General features: G+C 42.9%; 1 protein-coding gene across 1 annotated transcript in view; it reads right to left on the bottom strand.

Moving 5' to 3' along the window:
- The window catches only part of LOC124016106 (syntaxin-1B), a 73,113-nt gene that overhangs the window by 33,727 nt on the left and 26,679 nt on the right, over positions 1–12,707 (bottom strand). Inside the window, exons 2-3 of the mRNA XM_046331634.1 lie at positions 3,608–3,682; positions 963–1,062 (exon numbers count right to left, since the gene is read on the bottom strand). Of these exons, the coding sequence (XP_046187590.1) occupies positions 963–1,062; positions 3,608–3,682 (175 nt within the window). The remainder of the gene's footprint in view (positions 1–962; positions 1,063–3,607; positions 3,683–12,707) is intronic.

Genomic DNA, 12,707 nt, shown 5'->3' with positions numbered 1-12,707 from the left:
GAAACATTCATTCACTCCAGTTGAGTCACTAGCAGCCTGGGTCACTGTGAACTCTAAAGAACATACTACACTCATCTCCTAACAACCGCACGGCCCTACAGCAGCACGGCAACAATGAAGGGGCCATTTACTGAAACGTCTTTCACTGTACATTCTTGGCTGATTGATTGTGGCATCCTTTGGGCCCTATTGAGGTTTTGACAAAATGCCAGACAGTCATAAGGGCCTAAAAGCAGTGGTTGAAGGTTAACAGGATTGGATTTCAATCAAATTAATGGCGAAAATACCATAGTATTTAAATATTTACACACATCTTCATGTCTGTTTTATACCATACTCATAAGTGTTATCCATGGTAAAACTTTAGTGCTCTTCTTTTTTTTAAGCCTGCCTCCAAACAACTTCATTTCATGTTAGGGCAAATGTATGTGTTGTCTTCATTGGCCGTAATATTAAAATGTGTTATAATAATGATAATATTGTCACAATAAACACACACAACAACAAAAAATGTTTCATTGAGTATTCCGTGAGTGTGGTGGTGAACCCTCGTCAACCAGTGGGTGGAGTCCCACCCTTGCAAATTCATTTGAGTCGTGTGTGTTGGCCGGGTGTGCGTGCGTGGGCCGGGTGTGACTCAGTAAGAGATGAGTGGGTGGGGTCACATTCACTGAGTGCGTGGGTGGAGTATCTCCTACAGGTATATAGACAGGGTCACACACACACTTAAACCAATCTGTCTCCGCTATCCTCAGGCCCTTACTTACTCCTCCTCACACAGACCTGAAAGGATTTGACACCAATACTAAATATCATGTCTACCTATCCAGTCCTGTCAGTGCTGCAAGATGGAGTCCATGAGGACTGAGGGAAAGCCGTATGGAACTGGTATGGAATTGGGCCCCGTCTTAAAAGTATCCATTCCAAACTCATGGATGCGGCTCGTGGCCACCGAGACTTACTTTCGTCAGGGTTGGGCGCTGCCAGGATGGCGCTATGCTGCTTCTTGACCTGCTCCACATCTTCTGACAGCTTATCTATACAGACTCGGATCTCTTCCACCTGCACAGGGAGTGAGAAGGAGGGGGCAGAGGCAACATACACGAGGGCTTAATTCCTGTACCCTTTAAATGAGTGTACTGTCAAATGGCCGTGGTCTAAGGGGCTTTTCCGTTCTAGTAATTCTATCTCTATGGAATTGACCAACCACAGCCACCCATGGAGAGGATGTGTGTATGGTGTGGGAGAGCTGAGGCCTCTGAACCTCATCATGGACCGGATTGCCTCACACATCGATCATCGACTGACACGACGACCCAATGGAAGCACTTTTCTGATGGGTGGGAGAGCAGGGGAATCTCCATAAGTCCACATAAGTCAATTACTGACTGATAATTATCATCCCTGCTGGTTTAGGGTTGGGAGGCTTGATTCTTAGCCATCGTCGGGGGAATTTAGGAATGTTATTTAGTCTAAATGGTTTTCATACTGAGACATCACAGCAAAACCTGTTAAAATACATACATACACCGGCAATAACATCTGCTAAACATGTGCATGTGACAAATCAAATTTGATTCGATTTTTAATACCTTATTACAGTATTAGCTATATATCGTCACGTGTTGGGGATCAATATCTCCATCTAACATTTGTATGATACAAGACGGTCGCTGTTTCAATGGTGGGTGTTCAAACTCCTCCAAACCGCCTGCAGATAATACATTTCCAAGAACTTCTGACTATCCCCTGAAATCCTGTGCAAAGTCAGCCTCAGCAGCCTAACCACACATTCTGCATTCATTCCACCTCTCCATCTGAATGGGTTATGTAATCCAATTCCCAATACAGATGTGTCAAAGGCAGATACAGATGTGTCAAAGGCAGATACAGACGTGTCAAAGTCCCCCTATTCTTGGCACTGTTTGTGGATATGCAGACACTTTTGCAATGACTGTATGGATATGAGCATCTATGCGCTCTGCATTCCTATTCATTCTCTTCTCCATTATTAATAGCTCTCCCTATTGTTCTTTCTATGGGACAGAGAGTTCAACGACAATGGCTTGTGAGCTACTTCCGCAACGAAGCTAAGGCATACCGAATAAACTCATGCTTTATAGTGAATCATTGTTTAGCCCAGATTGAGCCAATTCCCCTTCCCTTATAGTGTTCACTTAATAGTTTTAGAGGAAAGCTTTGTAAAGCAGACAGATTTGTTTTCATTAGGACAGAGGAGTTGAGCCACGGCCCATAAGGTAGTGAGGAGCACAGCTAAGCCAGGCTCAATGACTGCACCCTGCCTGCAGCAGCAGCAGAGCTCTTCAAAGGCAGGTGTCCTCAATCCCAGCTAGCCCCTCGGGGCCCCACTAACAGTGTCTACCTGGTCTTCCAGGCTTGAAAAGATGCCTATCAAAAGACAAGGACCAGAGTTGGGGATTTTGTTTGCGATTCATGGTGCTGTATTGCAGATAACTGGGTATCTGTTCAAGGTTTTTGCTTTAAAAGCCTTTCCAAAGAGAGAAAACAATTCCTCTGTGTATAAAATGGAGCGGTCTTACAGAAAGAATGAATTACTGGAAATGTTAAGCCACAGATTGTCTGTACTCCCAGAAATGCTGGGACATTCTGTAGCCATATTGTCAAACATCCAGGGTGTTAATGTCTTCGTTAAGACTTAACACTCAGCGATAAAGAGTTCTGGAGGCATCTCCCAAGTATAAAATATACCTCCACTGATAGAGTTGATGGATTGACTGCAGTCTTATTATGGTAGGAAGAAGAGAAAAGTCACTCAATTTTGGCATATTAGGCTAAATAAATCACAAGAAACCCAGGGGGAGGGACTTAAAAGCTGTTACATCCTCCACACATTGGTCTTTTAGTAGCTTTCCCCCACCATTGGATCGTCAGTTAGTATGCAAATCATTCCGATTTCTTGTGTTTGAACACACCAATCATAATGTTGCTCTATTTGCATATCCTGCCCCTTCTCCTTTTCCTCTCATGGTATGTTCCTTGTTGCATAGGATGAATGTGGAAAGAAATTATGCACTTTCAATTTTGAAAGATAAAGCTGAAGGGAACATGACCTGGAGGTAATGTCGCCAGTAGGTCTATTTTCTTTTCGTGTGTTTACATTATGTGGCCCGATGGCCCCCAGTAAGTCGCTTTGGATAAAAGCGTCTGCTAAATGGCATATATATATATATATATATATATATATATATATATATATATATATATATATATATATATATATATATATATATATATATATATATATATATATATATATATATATATATATAATATGGCATTAATAACACTGCACTTGGAAACACTAGTAAATGGGTAACACGTAAAAACAGTAACACCTTAACTTTAGAGATATGGCAGTTATAAGGCATTTACTACCAGTTAATTGCCAATTATGACCTCATGGCATTATGCATAGACCTTAATTAGTCAATTTGCAGCCTTTTATTAAATATGACCAGCAGACGTGTGGATACAAGAAACTACCAGGTTATGTTTGTAATAATGGTTATTAGGATATTTTGCATGCCAAAAATGGCATGTATTACAGTTATTTTGTTGCACTTACCTGTTCGAAGAACTCATCCATGAAGTGATCCCGATCAACCTGGACAACTTCTTCATCATCATCGCTGTCCTTAGCCTAAAACAGAACAAATGAAAAACAAAATCAGTCCCCCATGCACTACACTGGCATATTACTATTTATTGTTGATAGCGTATTTGTGACCTGTGCAAACCGCAGATAACACAGGACCACACGTGGCTATAGAGTAAGGATGGAAGGGTAAGGGGTAGAGAATAAGAAAGGAAAACCCTTGTATCCATACTGCTTGGTGACCTGCATGGCAGCCATTTTAGATAAAGCTACAAAAAAGGCTTTGAAATACGTGTCTTATATTTGCGCTGTCACTTCAAACAGTTCATGATATGAAAGGAATGACCCTTGACGGGAGTGAAGGGAGTGACCCTCAGCGTCTTACACAAAACCTCCTCGGCTTAGAGCGATGCGGGCTGTGTAAACTGACCTCACTCAACAGGGTCAAGGACTAAGAGACAATGAGAAAGAAAGGCTGTATACGAAGGTGTTGAAAATGGCAGGAGAATCGATGGAACACCTTACATTTGTGCTAAAATAATAAAGATGTGTCCTCGGCTTCTTGTCGCGCTTAGCGTTGATGAATTGCCAGAGGCCCATGGAGAGGGCCTGAGGTGTGTAGTGTTGGCAAGGTGGAGCGTGGTCTGTCTGCCATAGGGCAGCACACAGCTCATTCTGTTGCTGATATTAGGGGCACTATAAATTATACACCCCAAAAAAAAGGCAATAGATAGGCCAGAGATAGATCACCGTGTGTGTATGATCAAATTGATGAACTGTTTAGGCAACAGCTTGATGGGTATTTTGCCTATTTGCGCCAGAGAAGGGCGTAGTATTTATGTTCAATAAACAGACAAGCAATAACAGCAAGCAGCAGTTAGATCTAGGGCTCTATTTAATCCGTAGTGCTGAAGAGCTGTGCTATAGCGCGATAGACATTAAAAGGCAATGTTTCCGCGTTAGCGGAGACTGCATTCACAGTAAACGCTACATATGCCGGCTCAATCGGAAATTACCTATACATTTCAATTACACCATCACGCTGAACCTCAGCGATATGGATTGAATCGAGCCCCTAGAGTGTTTTGTGACCTAATGGCAGCCATGATGAATCACATTGTGAGGGGGAGAAGGGTAGACAAATCCATTTCACCTGGGGAAAAATAACAAACCGACAAGACCTCTACAGAAGTCCACAACAGAAGAACAGTCATTGCTGAACAGCTTAGTCATAAACACAGCTAGTGGACAGCTATCTATAACTGTTGGCAAACAGAGAAATCTACAAAATGGCAGCCCTGTACTTGGGCACACTCTAGTTAACCTTTTCCCTTCACTCTCCATTGCTTCCTGTATGTCTTCTGGCCAGAAAAAGACAGGAGAGGTAAGTCCTCTAAATCGTATCTCATGCCAAAACATACAGCAGCAGACATGTGTGTCGGGGAGGCAACGTTTTTTCATAGGCGCATATGGGAGGGGAAAAAAAGCTCCAAGGGAGAAGCTGGATGCGTTGGGAGGCCGAGTCGAGTTGCTGAGTGTTGAACTTGAGCGCTGGCTCCCTGATTGTAACGGACAGTTAACTACGTCTCCAGCTGTTGGGGCTGGCTTTGCATTGGTTAGGGTTTGAAACATTTCCCTCCAGTGCCCACCTCTAACTAGCTAGCTCCACCTCGAGGCTGTGCAGTTCATGTTCCTGCCCTCTGTGCCCTCAGATGACAGTCACCCACTCTGCCTTGTATGGTATGCTGAGAGACGGTTCCTGGTTGGGTCACTCACTGTTCAATGTAATGTGATGTTCGTGTATATGGGGTTCGTGTGACAAAGCTTTGAGCTTTGATATTGATACACACTGCAGTTCTTGGAGGACATGGCACCATTTAGCCACTTTGCTGTTGTTATGTTTTTTTTTTCTCTTACCTCGTTGGATAGATTTTTTGTCATTTAAATGCTTTTCTGAAAAACATGTCATGACATGCCATTTTGTTAATTTCTTGCTCCATTAAAGCGCATAATAGAGAATATGATGTGTTGAGTTTTCACAGTAGTGTTCAGGCTAACGAGCGGTGACTCACATTTGTGCTAACATTCACACAGGCAATATCAATGACCTACCATATTCGTATCAATTTCTAGCAATTATTTTCTGAAGTATTTAGTACCAGCTCCATTTAAATGGCCATTGCTATGCAAAACAAAAAATATGCTGTGGTTATTTGATTAAATGACATGTTGCTCAAATGTGGGTTAATGACTAATTGGTTTCACCTCTACACATGATCACCAAAGAGAAAGATACATAGAATGTTCAATCAGAATAAACAACTGACAGGCTTCCACAGAGAACAGCGATTCTGACAGACTCGCCTGAATCAGTTTAGGTTCCCTTGGTTTTTATCAAAGGCTACAGATCTGGAACTGTGGTTCATCTGCGTGGTACGTTTCATTCAAAAGGCCTTGGACCGGAGCATGTTGGAGTAAGATATGAACACGACTGACTGTGTACAATCAAGTGACTGTGGTCATACACGCATTGTGTTGTCCTCCAAGCTTTCATTGTAAAAGTGTCACGCCCTGATCTGTTTCACCTGTCCTTGTGCTTGTCTCCACCCCCCTCCAGGTGTCACTTATCTTCCCCGTTATCCACTGGTTACTTATACCTGTGTTCTCTGTTTGTCTGTTGACAGTTCATCTTGTTTGTCAAGTCAACCAGCATTTTGTCTCAGCTCCTGCTTTTCCCCAGTCTCTCTTTTTGACCCTTGCCTGTCCTGACTCTGAGCCCGTCTGCCTGACCACTCTGCCTGCCCCAGACCCTGCCTGCCATCCTGTTCCTTTGCCCCTACTCTGGATTCCCGAACTCTGCCTGACCTGATCCTGAGCCTGCCTGCCGTCCTGTACCGTTCCCCCACAACTCTGGATTATCGACCCCTGCCTGCCTTGACCTGTCATTTGCCTGCCCCTGTTGCTGTAATAAACATTTTTACTTCAACACAGTCTGCATTTGGGTCTTACCTGAAACGTGATTAAAAAGGGTGTGGTTACAACAGACAATCAAAGTATTGATTATAATAGGCATACAGATACCACCAATCTGGATAATGCGGTAATGTTTTTATAGGTGTAAAAAAGCAAGTGAAAACCATATAGCAGACTTAGTAATATACTATGCTTGCGATATAACTGCAGTGTTGCAAGTAAATAATTTATTTGATAAGAGAGTGGCCTATTCCTAGATACTTTCCAATTAAGATAACTGATGCAAATTTGACCATGGCTCTTCTCCCCCGATTGCTCAGTTTGGCCAGCTCTAGGAAGAGTCTTGGTGGTACTGAACTTCTTCAATTTTAGAATGATGGAGGCCATTGTGTTCTTGGGGACATTCAATGCTTCAGAAATGTTTTGGTACCCTTCCCTAGATCTGTGCCTCGACACAATCCTGTCTCTCAGCTGTATGGACAATTACTTCAACCTCATGGCTTGGTTTTTGCTCTGATCTGTACTGTCAACTGTGGGACCTTATATAGAAAGGTGTCTGCCTTTCCAAATCATGTCCAATCAATTGAATTTACCACAGGTAGACTCCAAGCAAGTTGTAGAAACATCTCAAGGATGTTGAATGGAAACAGGAGGCACAAGAGTTACATTTTGAGTCTCATAGCAAAGGGTCTGAATACGTATATAAATAAGGAATTTCTGTTTTTCAATTTAGCGACCATAGTTTCTAAAAACCTGTTTTTACTTATTCTGAGTAGATTGATGAGGGAAAATGGTTATTTAATCAAATGTAGAATAAGGGTGTAACAAAACAAAATGTGGAAAAAGGGAAGGGGTCTGAATACTTTCCGAATGCACTGTATATGGTAAGCCACAAACAAATATTCATAAGCACACATACTTGCAGTAACACACAAGCATGTTGGCTTTATTTGAAAAGGCAAACACACATACATGGATAAATGAACCTTAATCCTGATATGTTACAGAGATTAAGTGAGAAATATATATTTGCGCACTTTAAAAATATAAATTGTGATCGCAGAAAAATCTAATAAAAAATCTAATATTAGTAGCTTTGATTGTAAAAGAGTCAGGTAACAACAAAGATATTCAGAATGTCCAAGATAGCTGACCTCTTCAGAGAGGCAATGTCTTCTCATATTTCACAATGTCAGTGTTGTATTACAAGTTGGAGTAATAGGGGTCTGTGTTAGTGTTGTATTACAATATGGATCTCTTATCACATTAGCACACTTACCTACACACTAACACAGACCCCTTCTAAATCAATACAGCTGTAAATAGCTGCGCCTGAATAGCTACATTTGTTTGCTAGCTATCACCCTACACCACTATGCATTGTTTGAGTATGTGTGCGTGCATACGTGGTGGCTTTATACTATGTGTTTAGCCAAGAAAAGAAGAGGATACCAATCATGCTTTTCACCCAGGGTGTCACGGTCGTCATAAGGAGGAGACCAAGGCGCAGCGTGATAAGTGTACATTCTCTTTATTAAACGAATGCAACACTGAACAAAACTACACAAAATAACAAAACGGACCGTGACGCAATATGACTAGTGCGAAACAGGCAACTATACATAGAATAATAACCCACAAAACCAAAATGGAAAATGGCAACCTAAATAGGATCCCCAATCAGAGACAACGATAAACAGCTGCCTCTGATTGGGAACCAATTCAGGCCACCATAGACCTACATATACCTAGACATACTAAAACCCCATAGATATACAAAAACCCCTATACTGGACAAAAAACACCTAGACAATACAAAAACTAAACCTACCACCCTTGTCACACCCTGACCTAACCAAGATAATAAAGAAAACAAAGATAACTAAGGTCAGGGCGTGACACAGGGGTGTAGAACAGTCCTCTAGGACTGCAATGCTGCAGGTTTTCCATTTCGCCCTTGCCCATAATTAATCAGCTAATGTCACTGATTGCCCAGAGAGTCCACACACCTAGTAACACAGGTCTAAATCAGCCACTGATTAAAAAAGCAAGAATGAAAACCAGCAGCCACTGCAGCCCTTCATGACTCGAGGTCAGGCAGCAGCTCTGTTTGAACCCGCACCAATTATTAATTAAATATGGCAAATCTTATTCAGAAGTATTATGTTACGATGTGAGTAGCATATGCACCTCATTCACCCCCTGGTGTTACTACAAGGTAGGTACCTACAATCACTACTTTTGGCGCCTACCTAAAGTCAGACAGAAAGCGCCCAACATGTGAATTAAAATGTATAGTGAAACGAGCAGCAGGGCTAAATGCTAACTCGTCGCTAGGTCTGTTGCCAGATGCCTCTGAGGGGATCCTCAATCACAAGCTGCAGCTATGTCGGCTAGGCTACGGCTATCTCCTCTTGAACTGGTCAGCATTTTTACATTTCCGTGTGTGTCGTCTACTCTCTGTAGCTATATTTGGCTGTTTTCTTCCTTTACTCCTCCCAGGCCCTCCCAGCACTCCACCTGCATCCGGTTTCACCCGACAGGGGGGAATGGCAGCCTCTCTAGCCCTTGCTTGCCAATGGGCAAACAATCTAGTTTTACAGCTCATGTCTTCCATATGAGAGGCATGTGCATACTAATGAAAAGGGGACAAGGGGCAAAACATTCCACGACAACAGATATCCAGGAGGAGAGCAGGCATGTACGTGGTAGGTAGGTGTGAATAGTTGCATATATGAGCAGGTAAATCTGCTAGGACTATGTGTTTAATGGAGCGGGGTTTAGGTGGGATTCAACTGACGATAGGAATGTGACGACAATAGTGCACAGCATGTCTGGGCTGCGGAGATAAGGTTTGAGAAAGGTTTGCTGCAGTAACGTCAGAATTCAAATCTTTTAGGTTGTGTTACAACGGTTACCAGATAGATCAATCCAGTATTCATAACTCGTATGGTCAACAATGGTACAATGTAGACACTGGTTTGTTTGAAAGGTTTTTGAGGAAATTAAAGGCTAATTATTTAGCAGAGAATAGACATCAAAAGATGCTGTGAGATAAGATATGGTTGAATGCGGTAGGAACATGGTTAGTGGAATCAGATGGGGTTCCAGAACAATCCACAGAAATGTCATACACAGTTGAGCATAACCAATGTACCTACCTAGTGTACCGCTCACTTGCTTGTGGCAATGAATTGTTGTAACAGCTGAACTAAACAAAATATCACGCTAGCACTCATGTTACACTGGACAGGCTAAATCGCTAGACTGGTTAATCAGGGCTCGAACCAAATAATATTTAATCAAATGTTAAGTAGGGACGATAGCTAATGTAGAGCTTATCACTCAAACTAACTCCAGGCAACCTACTCTTCACTGTACACACTATTCTGACTTACAACAAGCAGCAAAAAGGATTTGACAGTAATGTAATGGATACACAGTACTTCCACCATTTCCCTCCTTTCAGATATACCAGAACATTCAAAAACACATTCTTTGCTAGGTGTGAATGCGACCTCATAGTGTTCAGAGCAGTACATAAAGCGTTGCACATCTGGGAGAATATCCTCTTGAGGGCACCACAGGGAAATGCTGGTGTGTAGCTCTGAGCAATGTAGGGCAAGCCTAATACACCTGCCATGTGAGTCTCAGTAATTCTGGCTATAGAATATAGAACAGTACACGGTTCTAAACTGTTGAGGGATCTAAAAAGTCGCCCTAGTTAAAAGTGTGTGTACTCTGCATGTGATCCAAAGACATACATAATCGCATTTCAACTGGGTAACCCACATGAAAAAGCCCTGTCTGTGTCCCACTCACCCCCTTTAAGTAGCCAGCCCCCCGTTCCAGATGCATGCCAGAGACTCGAGACACAATGAAACTATTAACCACCTCAAAGCTAGCCGTGGGGGTTATCTGCTCGCAGACTGTAACGCGCCTTTTTAAGTAGTTCATTCATTATAGTCGTGGAGATGCAATGCTAGGAAGGAAGCATGCATTCTAAAGTTGTATCTCTGGATATCGTGTCACAAATAAAAAGAAGAAAAATCTAGCCATCAATGAAAATGTATTCATTTCAAAACCTTCAATAGGCTAATCCCTCACACCCGAGAGATGACTATGTACTGTACAGTATGTACAGTATGTTTTACTACAGGCAATGTTACCCTTATGGAGCACTATAATGATACGCTAAAGCATTTTAAAACAGTGCAATTAATTACCTCCCATACTAAATTATCCTCGCAAACGCTGAACAATGTACGTAAACGCTGAGCAATGTACACCCTCTCACTCGCTATTACATAGGCAAATATTTCATTTATCGCTTATTCATCAAGCCGTTGACAGCCTAACCAGCTGTTTTGGATCTAGTGGCAGGGGAGCTTCCCTCTATTTATTTTGTTTTATTGGTAGAGGAGTAGGGAAGTTACAATGCCGTTGTCCATGGGATCACATGACGCTATGACATTGGCCCTGCAGCAAAAATGTCTACATAAAATATAACATGTCCCACTGCTTTGCTTTTGTGGGTGGATGGATGAGTGGATGGTTGAGTGGGATGGATGGGGGAAGAGATTATGGATGCACAGGATGTGAGTATTATGCACGTGTGTATATGTGTAGCCTTGCAAGTGAATATTTATGTGGATGTGTATCTGTGTGAAGTGTTATTCACAAAACTGGATCTCTGAGATTGCCTAAACACACCAGTATTGATTATCTCCTAAAAACACACACCCTAGAGAAAACAGCCAAAGCACATTTGAAATGCAGAATTATATTCTTGCAACGTTCTCCAAAACCATTTGAAACTGAAGGCTCGCAAAATGATCATACTGAGTAAATCATATTAAATTTGATCCATTCAGCAGCTTAAAAAACAACTGAGACCCAGTTGAGGTTTTATGGGAGATATTGCAGCAAACAGCATCCGTGATCGCCTGCTAGCCTGCGGACAGCATTGGATCCACCAGGAATAATGTGAGTAGCATCCAGACAGCTAACAAACAGTGTACCAGTTCAACCACAGAGGACGGATGCATACTACTGCGATCCCTGCTGCTGATGCTATAACAAATGGGCTGCTGGGAGGTTGGATGGATTGATAGGGCCCATGTATGTGCAGATGCTTGGTCATACAGCTTATAAACCTATTTGTACAAATGTGTACACATGTGTATAGGAGTGTGTTTATGTGCATATTAATTGGATTAATTTGACTGACTGCACTTTGACAGCTAAAGCCCTGCAGCAAAGATGGAGCTATGGTGAGTGTGGAGGAGGAGCAGAGGGGATGGCATGAGAGAGATAAAGAGAAAGGGTCAAGAGAAAAGAGAGAGCGGCTGTGGGGGAGGGGACAGAGGGGAGATAGAGAGAGAGAGTGGGGGATGGGAGGAAGAGGGAGGGTGAGATCCAGGGAGAGAGAGAAGGAGAGGGAGACGGAGATGGAGAGAGGGAGGGAAATTGGGAAAGGGTGGGGGAGGGGAAGAGAGTCTGTAGCTAGCTAACACACATGATGCAGGTTAAACAGCATCTGTCACCACCTACAAAAAAATCTCATTGCTCCCAGCACAGTGGATCAAACAGCCATTGTGACCCAACCAGGGGTCGCCCATTCCATATGTCACCCCACCCCCAACGCCATCCCTCTGCATCCACGCCACACAACTCTCTGTCAGGGAGAGTTACATAAGCCTGGGTGACCTCAGGTGTGAGGGTGAATACAAATGTCATGTGCGCCTTGCCCAACCCTTAGTCCATCTGTGCTGGGAGTGGAAGAAGCCATCGGAGAGAGAGAGACACCCCTTGTCCACCATTACTGCCCGTCTTTGGGGCCTGGTAACAACATTAACTAATGTCCCAATGTAGTACACAGGGGTTAGGGTTAGACTTGGGGGGGGGGGGGGGGGTGAGTGGTGGCAGCAGAGGTCGAGGGCATGGAGAGGGGAGAGATTAAATAAAGACGCCCTGATGTATACACACGTCAACCATCATCCACTTCATGTCCATCTTTTGTCAATCCATGTTTGCTTTTCCACTTCCAAAAGCATTGATTGTCAGTGTCCATATTCCTTTATCAACCGTCATTCTG

This window comes from Oncorhynchus gorbuscha, linkage group LG26 (assembly GCF_021184085.1).
Source record: "Oncorhynchus gorbuscha isolate QuinsamMale2020 ecotype Even-year linkage group LG26, OgorEven_v1.0, whole genome shotgun sequence".
NCBI classification, from domain to species: domain Eukaryota; kingdom Metazoa; phylum Chordata; class Actinopteri; order Salmoniformes; family Salmonidae; genus Oncorhynchus; species Oncorhynchus gorbuscha.
Note: the sequence above shows the minus strand (reverse complement) of the source record. Positions and strands in the feature narration are given on the sequence as shown.